This window comes from Muntiacus reevesi, chromosome 3, assembly GCF_963930625.1.
Source record: "Muntiacus reevesi chromosome 3, mMunRee1.1, whole genome shotgun sequence".
In the NCBI taxonomy this organism is placed as follows: domain Eukaryota; kingdom Metazoa; phylum Chordata; class Mammalia; order Artiodactyla; family Cervidae; genus Muntiacus; species Muntiacus reevesi.
The window spans coordinates 110,473,084-110,493,063 of record NC_089251.1 but is presented as its reverse complement, the minus strand read 5'-3'; the positions used below and the strand labels follow the sequence as shown (position 1 = coordinate 110,493,063).

Genomic DNA, 19,980 nt, shown 5'->3' with positions numbered 1-19,980 from the left:
ACGTGAGCCTCTGCCGCGGAGGGAAATCGCTTTGCCAGCCTGCTGACAACACGAGCTAGACGGGCGTCTGGAAGCGCTAAAGCAGGCAGATCTCACCGGAGAAGTTAAATGTCTCTGGAAAGGGGACTTCGGTGCCGGGTGGCCCGTTCCTGCCAACGCAAGCTGGTGCCTAGATTTCCCTGGTTGTACTTACTCCGGATTTCACACGTGTGTGGTTGCCACCGAGCTCACACGTATACCAGGGAAAGCCTTCTCGCTGGCAGCCATGTCTCTTCCCTGCTTACTCCTTGTCCTCACCTTCCCTGCCGCCTGGCATCGGGTACAACTAGGCAACTATTTGCTCCTCTGGCCCTGGCTTTGGGCTTTCAGCTCCCCCGCCCCCACCCTCAGCTGGCCCGTGCTCCATCTCCCCGTCAGAGGCTGAGTGCTCACCCTCTGCTCTCTGCAAGGGAAAGAAGGAGTGGAGAGACTTGCCTTTTCTGCGAAGACCTGGTTGCCAGAGAGCTGGGTGAGGTGTAAGAACTCCAAGTGCAGGGATCCAAACTCCGCCAGGATGCTGCTGCTCCCTGCCATGGCCCAGCCCCAGCTCCTGTTGGAGCCGCTGAAAAGACAGAAGCAGTCGGGGTCAGCCCCTGCCGGCGGGGCTGGCTCCTCTGCTCCATGGGGAAGCACCTACTATGTGCTGAGCACTGGACTAGGAGCTTCACCATACCATCCCAGTGAATCCTCCCTGGGGGTCAATACCGTTCGTACCCCAGTTTATCTGATGAGGATGTTCAGGTTGGTGAGAAACTCGCCTACAGGTCACTTAAACCCAGGGCTGTCTGACAGGCAATAGTCTTCATTTCTACGGTCAAGCAGCTCCTGTAAGATGTGTGGGCTCTTGAAGGACATGAGCAGAGCTGCCTTGGTGGCCAAGACCTGGCACAGACGTGATGCTAAATTTACAGGCGATAGGGATAATGCTGTCAGGGACCACAAAGACCCCCCAGAACACTCTATTTCCACCCACTTGTTCAAGGGCAGCTGATGGTTCACAATCATTGTTGCTGCGTGTGGAGGGTAAATAGTGCAGGGCTGGGGTCCAAAGTGAGGGATGACGAGAGGGACCCCGCTTGGCCCTTTTTCCTCCCCTCCACAGTCACTGCTGCCTATGGACTCACAGCGGCCCCCATCTGGAACTTTGTGGAACCCACACCTGAAGGGTGGATGGCTCTTCTAAGACCACCCACCAGGGAGTACCAGACCCTGGGAAGTCTGAGGTTAGGGATGAAAGCAGCAGGGGCTCTCTGAGCAAAGGTCTCCCCACCGCAGAGATGCACACGTCTCATGAACACCTTAGATGGATCACCAGCATGCCTTGGCGACCCCGCCGGAGAAAGCTGTCAGCTAACTGCGTCCTCCCTTTCCTTGAAAGTACTGGGTGCTTTCAAGGAGGAAGAGTGGAGGCAGGGCCTCGGGTAATCCTCCCATCTGCCCCTTTCACAGGTGAGGAAACCAAGGCACAGGATGGTGACGTCACTGCCCAAGATCACACAGTTAAGTGGAGCAGCTGGGACCCTGGCCCCCCAGTAGCTGGCCTCTGTCCACCCTCTGTCTCCCAAGGACAGGACCTAGGAGGGCAAGCGTGGGTCTGGGAGGTCACAGTTTGCCAGCTGAGGGGCCCAGCTTTATCCGGGTGGGCTGGGGCTCCCCCGAGGTTGCCTTTCTCCTCTCTGATGCGGTTTCAGGGAACTCTTGCAGCAACAGATGGAATCGAGTTCAAGGATCTTTTGGGGCAATGACCTCAATAAACACACCTGCTTCCTTGGGTATTACTCTGACTCTGGGCAGGTGGAGAGGGAGGGGTTGCACAGAGGTCAAATTTAAATTCTAGATAGTAAATAAAACAGCTTCCAGATGCAGGCACTGGGGCGGGTTGTCCACATCAGGACTGCATTTAAAGTCCACTGAAAAGACTGCAAGTTTAAGCACCATTAATCCCTGAGGAAAACAGAGAGGGAAGTGAGCTGCCTTTAGAAGCTCAGAACCAGTAGGTGGTGGAGGCAGGATTCGAATTGAGATCTGTTGGCTTCGGCCTCAGAGGAACCCTCAGGGGTCCCCCAGACAGCCCCATATCCACCCCGAGAGAAGGGGGAGCTGACCCCTCTGTGTCCCTCTTCCCTCCAGGCCAGGAGACCTCTTTCTCCAGCCTGTGACCTCAGTGGAAGCCTCAGGCACCCACAGAGGGCTTCCTGAATAACTGATGCTTCCTGCCCTGGCAGAGAAATTCAAGGTAAACAAACAAACAAGCCCCAGCCACCATCAGCAGTCTTTTGTTCTTTTCCTTACAGGAGCCTCTCCTTCCTTCCCCTCCCTCCCAATGCTCACCCCCAAGCGGACCTTCAGTGGTGGAGTCGCCCCGGGCAGGGGCAGGCGGTGGGCCAGGCACTTTCCTTTCCGCACCCTGGCCTCACATACTGGCTCCCCCAGCTCCCAGCCAGGGGACCTCAGGCGGGTCAGGGAATTCCTGCAGACCCTGGCCTCCTCATCTCCACACCTCAGAGAGTCATGGTAAGTTACAAATCACGCAGGCAATGACTGTCATTGTAACCATTATGTGATAATGCACATTAAATTATGTTGTCTGTTAGAGTTAAGTTCTTGATATGTGCCAGGCAGCAGCGGTATCTTATTTTACCTTCACAACCAACTGCAGGGGTAGATAGCAAGATTCTTATTTCACAGGTTAGGACACTCAGAGTCAGAGAGGGGAAGACACTTTTCCAAGGTCACACAGTAGCTGATAGTGTTAGCTGAGCTGCAACCAAATCCAAATCCTAGGTCCTCTGTGCCCCTGATGCATCCGTTCTGGGTGGCATCCATTCGGAGACCAGGAAGTCTTCTGATCAGCCTGTGACTGGTGGGCTGACAGAAGCGGGTCTGCTCCCCTTCCTGCCTTTTAAGTCTCCAAGTGGGCTTGCAGCCTGCCTTCTCTCCCTTGGCGTGAGGGGCTGCTCCATGATACCCCTCCCCAGCCTGGCAGAAGCTTCTGCGTGTGCACACATGTGTAGAGTATCAACACAAGCACTAATTCTGGAACCAGACAGAGACTGGATTCTAATTTCTACCTTTGCTGCTGTGTGACCTTGGGTAAGTTACCTTACCTCTCTGAGTCTGTTTCATCACTTTAAAGTGGGGTCCATGTGGTTGCTGTGTGATGAAGAGAGAGAATCCGTAACGTCGTGCCTGGGACACAGTGACCATTCAACAAACCTGCATAATTATTACCACATGGATGCACGTGTGTGGCAGAAGTGTGCACTTGTAAACACATATTTGGGTGTGAATCTGTGCACATAGGGATGGGAGAGTGTGTGAGACAAAGGTGAGGCTGGATCTCTGAGACTTCATGATTAGGGTAGTGGCAGTGGGGTGCACGCGTGTGTGTGAGCCTGAGTGTGTGAAAGCTACCTGGAGAGGCTGACTCAGCTGCAGAGGCCCTGGGACTGGACACCTCCCCTTTTCCAGAGTCCAGTGGTCCTGCAGGTCAGAGGTCACGGCTGCCCCCTGCCTCTGCCTCCCAGGCCTGCCGCCAGGGAGGAGGAGTGGTCACGCTTACTCAGGGACCACCACCCCTCAGGGTCCTCCTCCCAGTTACTGCCGCTCCTCCTGGGGCCCCAGGCAGAGCTGCCCAAAGCCAGCCCCACGCTGGGCAGGGGCAGCAGCGTGAACCCCGCTCGGCCAGCAGCCCCTGTCCAGAGGCAACACTCAGCACCATGCCCCCAGGGCTGTATGCAGCCCTCACGCTCTCCCTGGTGGAACCAGGATGCATTTTTAGCAACAGACTCTCTTACCCAGAAAATGAGAGGGAGGTGTTGCCAGGAAATATGCATTTACATACATATGTATACAGCACCGGCAGCATGCAAACAGCCTAAAAATAAATGCGCTTTCTTAATCAGAAATGTCAGGATCTGTGTGAGATCAGGTCTGGGCTCTGAGGGACCCGGGAAAGGCAGGTGGCCAGGGCCGTGGTGTGTGGGGCTTGCTGGGGGTCAGGGGAGGGGGGTGCCACATACGGAGGAGGAAGGGGTGCCTGAGCTAAGGTCTTATCCCGACCCCGGGCAGGAAGGCCCGAGAAGCCAGACCCAGGACAGAGTCAGAATCACAGGGTGCTTATGTCTTGGCTCCGAGACATCTGATCATGCTTCTCCAGAATCAGTGTTTGTGGGAAAGGAAACTGAAAAGAGATCCAACTGTCCACCTCTGAGAAGTCAAGCCTGGCACCGAGATGGTGCTTCAGTGAGTCCCTAGGTTTCCTCATTGGCCTGTTACAGAGGCTGAAGTGACATCACTCCCCAGGAATCCTTTCAGACCAGAGATGGTAAGTCAAGATGCCCAGCAGGCCGAGTCCCCTCTTCTTTGCAAGGTCCTAGAGGGTGGGACCTCCTCCGGACAGACAGGGGCGGTGGGGACTCTACCTGAGCCCAGAGATTCCGCCTACCCTCCCCTGTGGGGCTGAGATTCCTGAGATAAGAAACTGCTTCTGGAGATGGGACAGGAAGTTCAGTGTGATGGAAATATTACAGTCCTTCCCCCAGGATCGGGCTGTAGCAGGGCCTAAAGGACAGCCCCAGAGGGCTCCCTGGGTGCCTAGGGATGGGCTCGTGCCTTCTACTGAGACTCCTGGCTCTGTTCCATGCAGCGATGGGCAGTAGGGTTCCTCCCTGAGGGAGGGCCAGGTGGGCATCAGGAGCACAGCTGTTGATTCATAACAAAATGACTTAAAAGTTGGCCCCATTACCTGTGAGCTAGAAGACCTTGGGCAGCGGCCATAACATAAATACCGACCCTAAAGGACTGCTGGGTGGAGTGTGATAGGTGAGGCGATGAGCGAAACCCTCGGCGTGACGCCAGGCACAGAGTGACTGCTCAATAAATGTCGGAATCAGCAATCATCAGAGTCGGCCTCTCGTACCACACACAGTGCCTCGCGTGAACATGTGTGGAAGGAGTGAAAAAGCAAGGGGACAGGTGTCCTGCCCTCAAGAAGCCCCAGGGCTGGTGGGGGAACGTGGAGGACAGGGGAAATGAGGGCCACACGAAGCAGAGAGGGTGCCTGGTGGCCAGGCGAGGTGAGGATGCTTTTGGCTTCTGGAGAAGGTGGCATCTGAGCTGGGCTCTGATGCCCAGAGAAGCGGCGAGAAGCCCAGGGGACAGAAAGATGGAGGGCAGGCAAGGCAGTGGGGTGCACAGCGGTCTCCAGGAGCAAGTTTAGGGCCTGCTGGCCACTGTTCCCTTGACTTTCACCCCCTTCTTCCCCTCTGGGAAGCAGCGGGACGCAGGTGAGTCCCCGAAGGCTTTGGAGCGGGCTGGAGCTGCAGCCTGGCTCCACCTGCTCCAGCCATGTCCCCCAAGGTCCTGTCCACTCTGGCTCTGGGACTTGGTGAACGTCCAGAAAGACGTTAGCTCCCACACTGAATTAAGCAACCCATCGGGAGGGAAAATGATGGAAGCGGCCAGTGAAAATCAATGGCGAGTAGAAAGAAGCATACCCGTGGTTTCTTATTTAGTGGAGTCACATGCAATATTTTGGGTCTTATCCAACACTTCTGGTATAATCCACATTTTTTTTGCGAGGAGAATTTGCTTTTATGGGGGGACTCACAATAAATACTATTGAAAATAGAGTGGGAAGTCCTGGGCTCATGCCCTAGGTGGCCCTTTACTGGCTTATGTGACCTCAGCCAGGGTCTTTCCTCCTTGGAGTCTGAGCCTCCATGGGGTTGATGTTTCAAGAAGCCCCTCGGGGCTCCTGAGACTTAGCTCTGGGAGTGGCTGAGGGTGAGGGTCAGCAAACCAAGGTCCCTCTGTCCATGGTCCTGACTCCCCAGAGGCTGCGGGTTCCTGCCCGTGGTGGGAGGTGTGATGTCCCTCCTGGCCAGGGATCCCAGCGGGGGAGGGGGGTGGCTGGGGCACAGTTGTGGGGATGTGAGTCATGGCAGCATTACAGGCGGATCCCAGAGGCACGGTGACCCCCTCTGCACACCAGGAAGATCAGGGGAGCCCCTGGCTAAGGCTGGTTTTCACTATGCCACCCACTCCCTGTGATTCCCACACCAGAATCACCACCCCCCCCACCACCCTGTGCCTCAGTTTCCATGCAGATGCAGCCAAAGCCACAAAGGGGAAACCAGAAGGCAACCTACCTTTTGAAGTTCACCACGCCTTTTGGGATTCCCGTGGGGGTGTCGAAGGCTGGCAGGAGTTTCTCTCCCAGCTTGATGGCCTTTATCCGGAACACCTGGAAAGGAAGGGTCAAAGGGCACTGTCAATCCTGGCAGATGAGCCGGCCAAGGCTGCTGGACTCAGAGTGGGAGGGTTATTAGGCTCCGGGGTCAGACAGGTCTGGAAGTGAACCTGACTCCATGATTTTCTGGCTCGATTCCCCTCCTCATTTGTAAATAATCAAGGACCATACTACGTTCCTCAGAGGGTTGCTGGTGGCAGGAACATCAGATAACGGTTGTAAAGTACCTACTGTGGTGTCAGGACCAGGATGAAAAGGCTCAGTGATGATGTGTGATCAGGGTGACCGTCGGGAAGACGGAGCAATCAGGGCAGCGGGTCACCAGTGTTAGTGCCAGCCTGCACTGCAGCCCCCGAGCAGCCCGGGCTGAGCACGTGGGAAGCACCTTCGGACAGGATGTAAGGGGCACTGGACTGGGAGCTCCAGGCCTTGCTCCCCTGCTTGGCTTCCGTGCGCTTCTCAGCAAACCTCTGCCTTCCCCCACGCCGTAAAGCCAGGGGAAGGGCCTTTCCCCGCTGACATTCTGCCCACTGGTCCCGTTTTACAGCAGGAAAGGTGAATGGCTAACCCAGGGATATGATGGCTGGGGGGCCTGCCCAAGGCTCTGGGCCCCTCAAACTGTTCTGATTAATTCAAAATCACCTGTGACCCTCTGAGGAAATAAATCATCAAAGAAGTTGCAACAACTTAACTTCATGGCTATTTATTCCAGTGTTGTTTACAATAGTAGAAAAAGTGGAAATACACTAAATATCAAGTAACAGGCAAATAGTGAAATTATGGCTTTTAAGTGCAACCACTGAAGTGATGTTGGAGACGGTTATTTTATAGCAAAAGAAAGGGGTTTATGATCTATTAAGAGAAAATATTTCACAATGGTGTAATTCAACTTTCGCATGAGGAAAGGTTGGGAAAATGCTGAAATACTAACAATGGTCTTCCCAAAGGACTAGGCTCATGGAGGATTTTTTATTTTCTTCTTTTGGTTTATCTCTATTTTCTGTGCTATTTTTACAATAAAAGCAAACCCACAAAAAGGTTATTTATTTTTTTAAAAAATGAGATGCAAGTCCCCAAGCAACCACTCCTGGTGAGACAACAAGCATTTCTTTTCACTTCGGGGCTCCAAGGGGGTCTCAGTGCACTGACGCCTCTGTGTATCGTTGCAAGATGAAGTGTTCCTGAGGTCTCTCCTTCGAACACATGCAATTTATAGCTGCTCAGGCAGCTGTCTGGGGACCACAGTGGAGAAGGAGTTTGTGACCACCACCTGGGATGTGGATTAGAGGGCTCTGTGGAGAGGTGGGCGGGATGGAGGGAGACGCAGTAATTGCACCTGGGGACTGGCTGTGATGGGTGAGAGAAGATGATAATGTCCAGTGCCAGACAGCGGATCCGAGAAGTGGGTGCAGGGGCAGCTTGGCAGAATCCCGAGGGAGTTTGTCTAGACACCAGATTCCAAAGCCTGGAGTCACCCCAGAAGCCACTGGTTCAGTAACAAGGGGCTCTTGTTTGAAGGTCCTGATATCTTCATTTGACCCCCAGGGGGGCTGAGCACAGAGGCATAAAGGAACCCGCGGGGACCTGACAGAAGGCTGGGGCTCCAGGCTGCCTTCTGCTCGAGGACTCCACGCTAACTCCTCTGAAATGCTCCTCTCTGCCAGCAAACCCCATCTCCTTTGGAAGGCCCTCCTGCCGACTGCTACAACAGGGTCTCAAGCATCCCAGGGAGGATGCTGGGGGACTGTGGAGATAGGAGTAGTACCACGGGGAATAGAAAGTCCGTCCCCCTTATCGTTTAGAAATGATGTGTCTTATCTACGTGGCCTTCAATCCTTGCAACAGCCTTGGGGAAGACAAAACCGAGTCTCAGAGAAGCAATTTGCCCAAGGTTGTGGAGCTCTGTTACGTGGCTCTTTTCCAGGCCACCACGCTGCCTCACCAACACAGAGAGATTCGGTCTCAGTCATGATAATCAACGGGCAGTGGCCTCCTAGTTCCAGAACAGAGGTGAGAGAGACTGGCAGGAATTACGTGCCACAGAGTGGAAAGCGCTCTGGACTGGGAGTCAGAGCCCAGGTTTGATCTCCCAGCTGGGCAGCTGCGTGACCTTGGGTGAGGCATGTGCTGTCTCTGAGCCTCCTCTGCACAAAGGAACAGTGATGTGTGCCCTGGCTGCTTCAGAGAGTCTTCTAGAAATCAGGAGAGAGGATGTACATAAGTGAATGTGCTATATAAGCTGTAAAGTGCTCTGAGAATCTCACTCGATGCGGCCGTAGCTGTACTTGTCATTCTCCTGGGAGCGGAGTCTCAGGGGCTCCACCTCCTGCAGGTCCCCTCTGTAGCAAGAAAGGCCTCAGTACCGGAAGGGATGTGGGGGCTCCTTCATCGTTCATTCCACAAACACTCATGGGAACAGCCCACCCCACGGATACCCACTGTGGGCGAGACGGAGGAGGAGAGGGGAGGGCGTCCTCACCCTGGTGTGGCCAAGCAGTGATGCCGGGCCAGGCTGAGCAGGGGCTAGGACCCAGGCCGCGGCAGGAAGGCCACAGGAGCCTGTGTGACCTGCACCAGATGGCGCTCTAGGTCTCGGTCTGCACGCCTGCCAGGGCAGCCTGGTCTCTGCCACGTGGAGGGCGGGGTCCAGGAGGCGTGTCTGGGGGGACGAGGCAGCGCCTATCACCCAGGAGCCTGCCTGCTCAGGGGCTCTGCACCGATCAGGCTCTCCTGGGGCCTCCTGGACCACAGTGCTCACACCACACCTCACTGCCTGCTCTGCCCCCCAGAAATCATTGGTCCCACACCCACCCCGGTGGGCCCTAACCTGTATCACTCCTCCCCCATCCTGGACAAGAGGCTGGGGAGTGCCTGGGCAGAGCCTGGTGCCTTTCTCAACTCCATGTCATTTTCCTGTCCTGGGGTTTTTCAAATGACATTCAGGCCTTGGGTGGCTTGCAGGGTTCCCCTGGACCATCAGTTCAGTTCACTTGCTCAGTCGAGTCTGACTCTTTGTAACCCCATGGACTGCAGCACAACAGGTCTCCCTGTCCATCACCAACTCCCAGAGTTTACTCAAATTCATGTCCCTTGAGTTGGTGATGCCATCCAACCATCTCATTCTCTGTTGTCCCCTTCTCCTCCCGTCTTCAATCTTTCCCAGCATCAGGGTCTTTTACAATGAGTCAGTTCTTCGCATTAGATGGCCAAAGTATTGGAGTTTCAGCTTCAGCATCAGTCCTTCCAAAGAATATTCAGGACTGATTTCCTTTAGGATGGACTGGTTGGATCTCCTTGCTGTCCAAGGGACCCTCAAGAGTCTTCTCCATCACCATGGTTCAAAAGCATCAATTCTTCGGCGCTCAGTTTTCTTTATAGTCCAACTCTCACATTCATCATTTGGGGACAAATTGATACAAGCAGGAATCTCTGCTTAGGAGATCAGGCTTGAGGGAGAGAGGCCCTGAGTGACTGCAGAGATCGAGGGCTCACTGCTGCCTCCACACCCCTGGCGTCCAGGGAAGCCCAGTGACTTCCTCCGACAGTGGCGGCAGAGGCTCCCCGCCGGCAGGGAGCAGGACCATTGTTTGTCTCTAAGTGGACACAGCAGTGAGGCGCAGGGCAGCGCAGCCCTCTGGGTAATGGACACATGACTGACGGCTGACCCATGTGCTGGGGACTCAGCCAGCTTGCCCCTCAATCCTCAGACACTCCCAAGGGATGAAGTCCCCCCAGCTCTGTGATCTCAGGGTTCCTTACAGTGCGGAGAACATGGGCTCTGGAGCCCTTCAGCCCTGGGCCCGAACTCTTTCCCTCTCATCCCATTTCATAAGAGCTCTCTGACTCCATGGGCTTAGGATCACCCCACGGAGGGAAGGCAGGAGGCCCAGGAGCGGGAGGAGGAACTTGCTCAAAGCCACAGGCAGGTGCCGCATGCGGGTGAGAGGAAGGTTTTCCTACTCCATGCCCAGGGCTCCGCCTTCTCGCCTCACTTCAAGGCTCTCCTTCTGGAAGCCAACGCAGCTCGCCTGGGCTGAGTGGCCAGCAGTGGCTGCCCACCTCCCTGGTCAGCCCCTTGAGACCTGGAGCTGGTGTCTGGCCCTGGAGCGGAGGACAAGGGATGGCTGTAGAGCAGGCTGAGGTCCAGGGGCCCGAGGCGGAAGTGGGGAAACAATGGTCTTGGCTTTGTCAGTCCTGAGAACCAACATGTGTGAAAACCAGCCCAGCAGCAATCCAAGCCCAGAGCAAGCCCGGATGTTGAGGGTTCCACGAGGGGAGCTGTGCAGATGGTGAGCAGACCCAGCTGCTGCCCTTAAAGATTTTCCCACCACCGACTCTGGGAGCCAGTTCTGAGCAGCAGAGTGGACACGCTGGACAGAAGAGGAGGCAGAATCTGCAGGTGGCCCTATGAAGATGGGATGTGGGTCCCCTGGAACCCCTGTTTCCTTGTTGGTAAAACGAGTGGGGTGGGGTTGCTGTTCTCCCAAGCCCTCTTCAGCCAGGATGACCCAGGGGCCTCAAGAGGACAACTCACCTCCTCTCCCGTCAGGTAGAAGGCTGAGAGGAGTCCTCCAATGTACCGGATGTTCACTTCGAACAAGGATGCTTCTCCGCTCTGCAGGGCAGAAAGATGGGGAGGGCAGAGGGGACATACATGAGATCTCCTCAGGGCTCCCTGGGGCCCACTGGGCCCTTGAGACAGGTCACACCTGCCATCCACCGCCTCTGCCCCACTGGCCTGGCCACACTTGGGCCAGGCTCCAAACCCTTGCCCAGCAGGCCAGGCTCCCCGCGGTGGGGGTTTTCAGAGCAAAAGGCGAGAGGGATCAACACCTGCCTGACGGCAGTTACCGCACATTTACAGAGTTCCAAATAAACACTGGGCTTGGCTTCCTTCCCCGGCCCTTGCCAGAGGCCATCGGAGCAAAGTTATGCCTGGCTGCTCTCCAAGGAGCTCCAGAACACGCCGGGGGAGCTGCCGGCTGAAGCTTAGCCCGAGGACCGACCAATCCTCTCCCAGTCTGGCCCACTCCCCTCCCCTCCCCGAGGGACCCCCCCTTGACTTCGCAGGAGACTGGTGTGGTCCTTCTTCGGGGTAACAGGGCAAGCAGAAGGTTCTCAGAGGAGGTTCTGGGGCAAAAGGAGCGCTGCCAGGCAGATCTTGACAGGCAATCATCACTTTCTTAGCCTCCGCTCTGTAGCCCTCAGGGTACACCCACACTCGCCTTCAACATTGTTGTTTTCTTTCTGAAGCCTGGACGGCAAAGCAGGGGTGTCAGAGCATCGTGCCAAGGCCCAGATCTGGCTTAATATCCCACCTGAGCCACTCACTTGGCTTTCAGACTTTGGGCAAGATATTCAGCCTTTCCCGCTCTGAGTTTCCTCTTCCTGAGCAGGTGGATAGGAGATGCTGACTGGGGCAGGGGAGAGGCCTGCGCAGTGCCTGTCCATGGCTGGGTGTGGCTCCATAAAGGTACCTGCTATTATCCCCCCCTTGCTTCCGAGGGCTCCCTTTGCACGCTTCCCACATTGCAGTCTTTTGTTATTGATGGCAATGATGGCCATCCTTTTATCTGGGAAAGCTTTTCCATTAACAGAACACTTGCAAAGCTACTCCTCTCTTTTGCGTTCCAGTCCTTGGTGAAGTCATCACTCCCACCTTTCACATGAGAAAGCCAGTCTCAGAGAGGTGAAGGGCCCCCACCTGGCTTTCTTCCAGGGACACTCCCTAACTGTCCCCGGGACTGCCTGAATTTCCCTAGGCTCCCCAGCCCTGCCACCACCCAGCCCCTTGGGCAGCTGCCTGTGGCCCACTCTATTCCCACCATCTGCTTAGGGGTCCAGATGGGCTATGGAGCCACTCCTTCCTTCTCCTGCCTCTGCTCCCATAGGAAATGGGAGGATTCTGAACTTCTTCCCCTCATCCAGACTGGCAGAAGTCATAACAAGCTTTGAAATCATCACAGGGAGGATGGCATCACTTTATCCACACTGGACTTCACAGTGTGTTATAAAATGCTTTTTACAACCCTCCATGGTTGTCCATCCTTACAAGCCTGTGAATTAGGCACCAGCATCGCCCTGTCTTTCGGGTGGGAATCTCAGGCCCAGGAAGGTCACATGAGTTTTTCCCAGCCTGCGGGCCGAGCCGGAGGCTCCCCTGTAGCATCGCTCTCCCAGACCTTTTCCACTCTGTCTCTCTGCCCTGCTCCACAGTAACATGGTCCCCTCTAGGAGCAGAGGTGTCCACTCTGCCAGGAGTTCCTGGAGCCATCCCAGTTCATAGCAGGACCTGTCATTCGTGGAGCCCCGGGTGGAGCCTGATGGTGGGCTTTGACGGACCCCACCATCTGTCTCCATGTCCTGCTCCCCAGACCACCTAAACGGCTTCTCCCTGCGGGGAGCTGAGACTGCCAGGATGGATCTGTCACTTTAGCCCAGGCTGGGAGATCACTGGGAGAGGGAGGCGTCTGGTATTTAAGGCTTTTGTTCCATCCATACACGTGAGCGGTCCCTCCCCAAGGTCTGGTCCTTGAGGTCCTGAGCAGGGTTGCCTGCAAAGGCTGGAGACCAAGAGGGTCCCAGACCTGGCCGTGGGCTTCACACCAGATGGCCTCCGTGCCCCCTCACCTATCTCAAGAGGGCAGCGCAGGGGCACATAGATGCGAGCTCCGGCTCAGGGTGGCTCCAAGCAGATAGCCACCTCTCCCTTCCCGAGTCACTTCCCCTGTTGCTGCTGTTCTGTCTAATGGATTCAGCCCCAGAAGGAGCTTCCTGGGTGGGAGCAACGTGCCTGGAGTTCAGGCTAGTAAATACTCATGGGCTGGCGGGACATCCCCCACCTTAAGGCTGGTCACGGGGGAGGGCACTTGGCACAGAGTGTTGGGAGCCCTGGCTCTGAGAATGCCCTGCTGGGCAGCCTGGGTCTCAGAGGCGGGAGGGGAGCTGGTGGCTGACCTCTCAGGCCCCTTCCAGCCCTAGTACCCCAGGAGGTCTTGGACTCACCACGTTCAGGTGGAAGCTCTCTTCGACCCAGGCCTTGGCCTCCTGGAACTCCTCTTTCAGCTCCATGAGGTAGAGGGTGTCGAGGGAGTCGATGACCGTGGCCCCGCTGAGGCCTCCTGCAGGCACAGAGGATGCAGGGTGTGACCCAGGGTCATTCTCATCCTTTCCACCCCAACCATAAGCCACCATTCGCCAGGCCTCCTCTAAATACCCAGGCAGGCTCCCAGGCACAACTCGGGGAGACCCCAGGCCACCAGCCTTTAAAGGCACATCTGGGACCCAGGGTCCTCCCTTTGGTTCCTCCTCAGGGCAGCAAAGAGGGGGTGGTGGGTCGGGGAGACAAGTTCAAGGGCTGAGCAGCTTCCCAGACCTTGGTTCACTTTTCCATCTGCAGCAAGTCCCCAGGCGGGCACCTACCACTTTTCCGTGATGCCGCAGGGTGAGCAGAGGGGTGGGTGAACTGGTATTTAGTCTACAAAATCTTTAAAAATGTGCTAGTCCTCTGACTCTTCAATTCCATTCTTTATTTTATGCTAAGAAAAAAGATGTTCATAAATATTTACCCAGGAAGGCATTTATTGCAGTAACATATAATGGGTGAGAAAGTGAAAAGTGAAAGTGTTAGTCGCTCAATCGTGTCTGACTCTTTGTGACCCCATTATAGCCCACCAGGCTCCTCTATCCATGGAATTCTCCAGATAAGAATACTGCAGTGGGTAGCCATTCCCTTCTCCAGTAGGTCTTCCTAACCCAGGGATAGAACCCAGGTCTTGCAGGTAGAGCTTGAAAGCATATTCTTAACCATCTGAGCCACCAGGAAAACCCCAAATATAATGGGTAAAAGTTGGGGGAAAAAAGCTCCAAGTCCAATAATAGGGCATCAGTTATACAAATTGTGGCTTACGTACAAACTAGGACACTATGCATACATTCACACAAGTGAGAAGGACTATCAGTTGGGGAGATGGTCACAGGATCTGATAAGCTAAAAAGATTAAATTGCAAAAAAAAAAAAAAAAAGCAGAGTATAATTTCTTTACTGCTTGCCAGTATGGACAAGCTAGTACAGAATTAAGTCTGGCAGGAAGTGATTCAGTGGTTATCTCTGAGGGTGAGGATTACAGGTGCTTTTTGATTGCTTCTAGCTCATGGATTATTTTTATAACCAGAAATTTATTTCTGCCTAAAAAAAAAAAGGAAAGATAGTTTGAGCAAAGAAACCAAACACATGCACAAACTAAAGAGTCCATGGACACCCCTGGGCCTCAGACTCCTGTCTTGGGAGTAAAGGCAGAGAAAACTGTACAGTTTCCCCCTCACAAGCCAGACAGAAAAGCAATGAGAAGACCTCCCCATGTGGGACAACAGCGAGTGGCTTGTAGAGGATGGTGAAGGAGGAAAGGGGGGAGAAAGATGCGTTTGGTGCAACCTGGAGGGCTTCCTGGAAGAAACGGCAGGCTCCCATCAACTCTGTCCTACAGTCATCACAGGCAGTAGTAACTTCCTTCAGGTACTAGGGGGTAACTTAAGAGTATTGTTCCTTCAATGCACTCCTTGCAGAGGCTCAAAGCATTGAGCCTCGCAGGCTCTGCCTTCCCCCAGCGGCCGCCAGAGCTGGCCAACGGGTGCTGAGCCCCACTTGAGTTTGAAGCACGGCTCTGTGTGCCCTCCTGCATTCAGAGCTAGTGTCTGATCTCCTTAATTACTGCTCCCCTAACTGCTCACTTGTGTTGACTTTGCAGAGTAATTCCTATGAAACTCAAACACTTAACCACCTCTCTAGGCCAGGCAAGGTCAGATAAAAGGCGTGCCCTGGAAAAGGATGGGAGGTAGGCCTGGGAGAAGTTGGCAGAAAGTTAAGTCTGGAGGTTCAAGAGCCATTTCCAGGGGGAAGGGTTTTGCAAGGAAGAGTAGAGGGTAGGGAGGGCTGGCGGGGGGTGGGTGGTGGGGGTGCGGGGGAAACGACTCGCTTCCCAGTCCAGAGACGTGTGTCCTGGGATGGCTTTGGCGTTTGGGTTGAACTGAATTTCCAGAATATCAACCCTTCCCACACTTAAGCATTAATAGGAAAACATACTCAAAGCCAAACAAAATTGATCTTTTCCTGGTTTATCCCAGCTGCTTCCAGGCAGGTGTCCAAGGCCGAACACAGTTCGTGGGAACTCTGGACCCTCCTGAGGTGCTCAGGCCTTGGGACACGGATGGGCCACACACGGACAGAGACATGCCCAGACCCAAGGGTGCTGGCCTGGCATCCACGCTCCAGACTCTGATGTCGGGGCCCCCTTCCCGTTCACCACAGGGCCTCAAACCTGAGTTCTTCAGGGCCTGGAGGAATTCTTGAGATCCCCCCTTGCCTCACCCCTAGATTTCATAGATGAGGACCCCAGAGAGATCCCCTTCAAGTTTAGGCCGAGGGAGGAGAGAAGCCCCAGGCTGGGCCACATGTAATGTGTTTTCCGTATGAGGGCATCTCGGTTCGCTGGGAAACAATTTCGAATCTGCTAGCTGAGCCCCCTTCCTGGCGGGGCCCAGAGGCTGCTCCGATCAGTGAGAAGAGAAGCCCAAGCTGCGTGTCCTTCAGGGCCAAGGGCGAGGCGGCCCAGAGTATCTGATTCCTGGATCCTGTCTCCAGGCTGGCGGGTGTTTTCACCCCGTGGGCCCTCCGTCTCCTGGGTTGACCCTGAGCCCAGAGGCCCCGGGACCTCGGCTGGGCCGGGAGGGCAGCCAGGGCGCCTTGTGATCAGCTGTGCTCCCGAACACTCCCGAGGCCGCTTACTAAGAGATCTGTTGGCAGGGTTCTGCCCCAGCTCTCCGCTTCCTCTCACCCCGCCCCCCACCACCACCCTGCTGGGCCGCAGGCCAGCAAGTCACTTATTGGAAAGCTTTTTGTTTCAGGCCAGAGGTTGCTTGGTGGCCCAGCCGCCAGGCAGGAAAGAAGGTGTGATCCCGAAGTCAACTCTATCTGCACCTGCGGCCCGTCTGGGGTGGCTCCCCCAGGGAAAAGGAGATCCGTCCGTTCAGTCAACAGGCCCACAACTTGTCAGGAAAGAGCCAGAGGGGTGCAGAGAGTCAGGCAACTGGCTTGGTAGCTTCCCTGGGCTGGGGCAGCCCACTCTCCCAGCTCTAGCTCTGAACTCGTGTTCGCAAAGGACACCGCTGGCTCCTCTTTCTGCCCGAGCAGGAGGCAGTGGTGGTGGTGGTTCAGTGGCTAAGTCGTGTCTGACTCTTGCGACCCCATGGACTGTAGCCCGCCAGGCTCACTCTATCCATGGGATTCTCCAGGCAAGAATACTGGAGTGGGTTGCTATTTCCTTCTCCAGGAATCGAGGCAGTGGGGTCTGTTAAAAAAACAAAAAAACCAAACCACAGCTCTGGGTTCAAATCCCAGATTGGGTCAGCAACACATCTCCTCTAAGTGCCAAAGTTCTCATCTGTAAATTGAGGTAAAGACCCCTGGGCCGGGGTACTGGGGAGCCACTGAAGGTTCCTGAGCTGGGACAAGGGTATCATATAATGCCCAGCCTAAATACACTTGTATGTGCCTGGCACAGAGTAAGCGCTTGACTTATCAGTTCACTGCTCTTATTTCTGGGGTCCCTTAGCTCACCTTGAAATGCTGGTCTGGCCCAGGGAGGCATGGGTTCACATTCTGGCTCCGTTATGTACTAGCTGTGTGACAGGGCAAGTCACTACCTCGCTGAGCCTAGTTTTCCTCATCTGCAAGAGGGGGGAATACAGCAGGACCAACCTGGTAAGGCTGCTGGGAGGGTTAAGTGTGGCGGCCGATGAAAAGGAGCTGGCACGATGTTGGGTACACGTGCTTGCCCCTACAAGCAGAAATGTGGCCCTCTGTCCCCAGTTGGCCCTGGGCAGCCCCTCCACAAAGTTTTCTAGGGTCACCGAGGCCTTGTGACATTCCTGCATTACTGGTTTCTCACCACCCCGTGGGCACCAGACGCAGCTTGTAAAAGTCTTGACCTCAACTTAAAGGAAAAGCGTCACACAGGTCCCACCTATGTCTGCTGCTTCCCACACCTGACTTGGCTGTGCATCTGCCTCCAAAAAGGTCTGCCTGCCTCCCAGGCCTCTCTGAATCACCCTGTACATTGTCACCTTACCTGTCTTCCTAAAACCAGACCCACCGTGCCCCTGCCCCAGCTCAGGAGCCTGCTAAGGTTTTGCAGTACCCATGCAATGACTGGGGACAGGGGGTGAGGCCTTTTGGGTCTGAGTCCAGTGGATCTGGCTAATATCATCTCCCATCCAGCTCTGCTTCCTGGACACAGTCTGCATGCTCTGACCTCCCTACGTTTGCATGTGTGGTCTCCTCTGACAAGAGAGCTTCTCTGTGCATCTGGGCACACGCAAAGCTTCCACCTTCTTCAAGGTCATCTCCCACTGGCAGCCTTCTCTGATTGCACCCAGCCAACCTCCTCCTGCCCAGAGAGCTCCCATAGGATTTTCCCAGGCCTCCCACTCAGGTGCCCTTCATTCCCGCCCTGTACTGTACCTCACTGAGCAGTACATTCCCACTAACTAGACTGAGAACTCCTTGAGGCCAAACGCTCCCAAGGCCTCTCTCACACCCCTTCCCTGCAGCCCCGAAGACCAGAGCCCCCAACCCCAATGCCACCAACCATTCCCTGCAGCCTTAGCACCTGCCCTGACTTCTGTGACACTTTTGTAAACTCTGCTAGGGATCGCCTTCCCCATCTCCCCTTCTCCTGGGGGATCTAGAGCCCGCCCAGTGCCTCCTCGGCCAGGAAGCCACCATGATCCTCCCCCCACAATCTGCATGAAGTCTTACCCTCCCGGAGAGGTCCTCACCAGCCCCTCGGGGCCCACCCTCTAGGCTCGTGCACGCTCATCTCCACTTTCATCACCATAACGGAGCTGTCCATCTACTGCCCTGTCCTCTGTAACAGCAGGGGCTCAAGTCTGCAGCAGGGTCGCCTCCAGGCTCAAGAGACAGCGGCCAGTGGCGTGGGCCGACAGGAGGGAGGAGACCAGCATGGCCCATCTCCTGCACGGACGGACTCCCTGGCCTCACGCTGGCTCTGGGCTGGGTGTTGGCCTTCAGGACACCCCTCTTCCTCTTGTTTCTCCTTCTCACCCTGTGGTTGCTTTTTCCCAGTCTCCTCTGCCGGTTCTTCCTCATTGCCAGGCCTTGAAAGCCTGGGGCTCTGTCCTTAGGCCTCTTGTCTGTTCTCCTTCCTCTTCTTAGTGACTCAATCTGATCTCATGGCTTAAATACCATCCACACGCTGATGACTCCCAGATTTAAATATCCAGCCAGGACCTTGACCTCCAGCCCAGACTCACCATCCAACACGCCTTACTCACACGTCCACTTGGAGATCTAGAGACACCCCGACTGTAACTTGTCTGAAGGCAAATCCTGCCCCTCCCTCCCAACCTGTCCCTCCCACAGTCTTCCCACCTTGGTGAAAGCCAACCCCCTCCTCCCAAGAGCTGTGGCCCCAAGCCCTGGATTCTTCATCTCTCACCCCCACATCTTATCCTGCAGCAAATTTTGGTGGCTCTGTCTTCATAAGAGCTTCAGCCTCCACCCACTCCTCACCTCCTCTGGCCTTCCACCTTCAGAAATGCAAGTCATGTCCCGCCTTTCCTCTGCTCAGGACCTCCCAGGGGTCCCCCCACTGCCTGGAGGGCTGTGATCCTGCCCTGGCTTCCTCTCTCTGCCTGGCCTCCCTCCCTCCACACCAGCTGCTTGTTGCTCCCAGAGCCCTCCAAGCCCTAGAGCCTTGGCCTTGGCACTTGTGATAGCTCTTCCCTCTCCTTTATCTTCAGTGCCTTTGTCCCTGGCAACCTCACACAGGGATCTGCTTCCCTGTTTACTGTCTCCCCAACGGAGTGTAAACTGCTGGAGGGGAGGCTCCGTTCTGTGCACTGCGATCTTCCACTGTCTAGAACACTTCCTGCCCATCACAGGTGCCTGATGAGCATTTCAGAATAATGGGGCCCCTTCCCGGGGCAGGGAAGGCTTCGAAGGGGCTGTGGCTCATTCATATCTTTCTGTGTTCAGCTACAGTCTGGCACCCAGAGACATTAAAGGTAAATGTGTGGGTTAGACAGACTGAACTTATCACGTGGGCATCTTCAGTGACCACGTCCAGGGCAGCTTAACTCTGTGTTCTAGGAGCTGGTGCCAATAGACAGAGGAGACTCTCCCAGTAGGCTGTGGCCAGATCGGCCAGAGTGGTTGAGCGGGTCCAGACCACTGCCCTGCACAGAGCTATCTGTCTCACATGTCAGGCTCTGCAGGGGAACGGACCCTGGGACCCCATGGCCTCCTCCCCTGGGGGCTGCCTGGCCATGAACCACCCTGCCCTGCTGGACTGTGGTTCATATAGTCTCTCCTAACTCTGCCATATTAATGATGATGAGGTTTTTATGTGACATTGTATTAGCGAAGAGAAATGGGTCAGGCTGGGCAACATAAGCTCCAGAAAGAACATTTAGATAGGAAAAAAAAAAAAAATCACCCAAGGCGTAGCCTATTATCACAATATCCCCAGAGCTAACTACTAATGGTTGCATTTAATTTGATGATACAATCCAGAGACTTTTCTTAATCTGTAAAGCAACAACACAAATGTCTTTCTCAGCTTCCAAAGAAACCACTGTGGCTGTGGGGCAGGTTGAGTTCCCAAAGATGG

The 19,980-nt window shown here is 55.1% G+C and overlaps 1 protein-coding gene across 1 annotated transcript in view; it reads right to left on the bottom strand.

Annotated features, from left to right (window-relative positions):
- Positions 1 to 19,980, bottom strand: part of MAN1C1 (mannosidase alpha class 1C member 1) — a 147,678-nt gene that overhangs the window by 22,050 nt on the left and 105,648 nt on the right. The window contains exons 3-6 of the mRNA XM_065930088.1: positions 13,298 to 13,413; positions 10,827 to 10,907; positions 6,192 to 6,286; positions 475 to 601 (exon numbers count right to left, since the gene is read on the bottom strand). Coding sequence (XP_065786160.1) covers positions 475 to 601; positions 6,192 to 6,286; positions 10,827 to 10,907; positions 13,298 to 13,413 — 419 coding nt within the window. The remainder of the gene's footprint in view (positions 1 to 474; positions 602 to 6,191; positions 6,287 to 10,826; positions 10,908 to 13,297; positions 13,414 to 19,980) is intronic.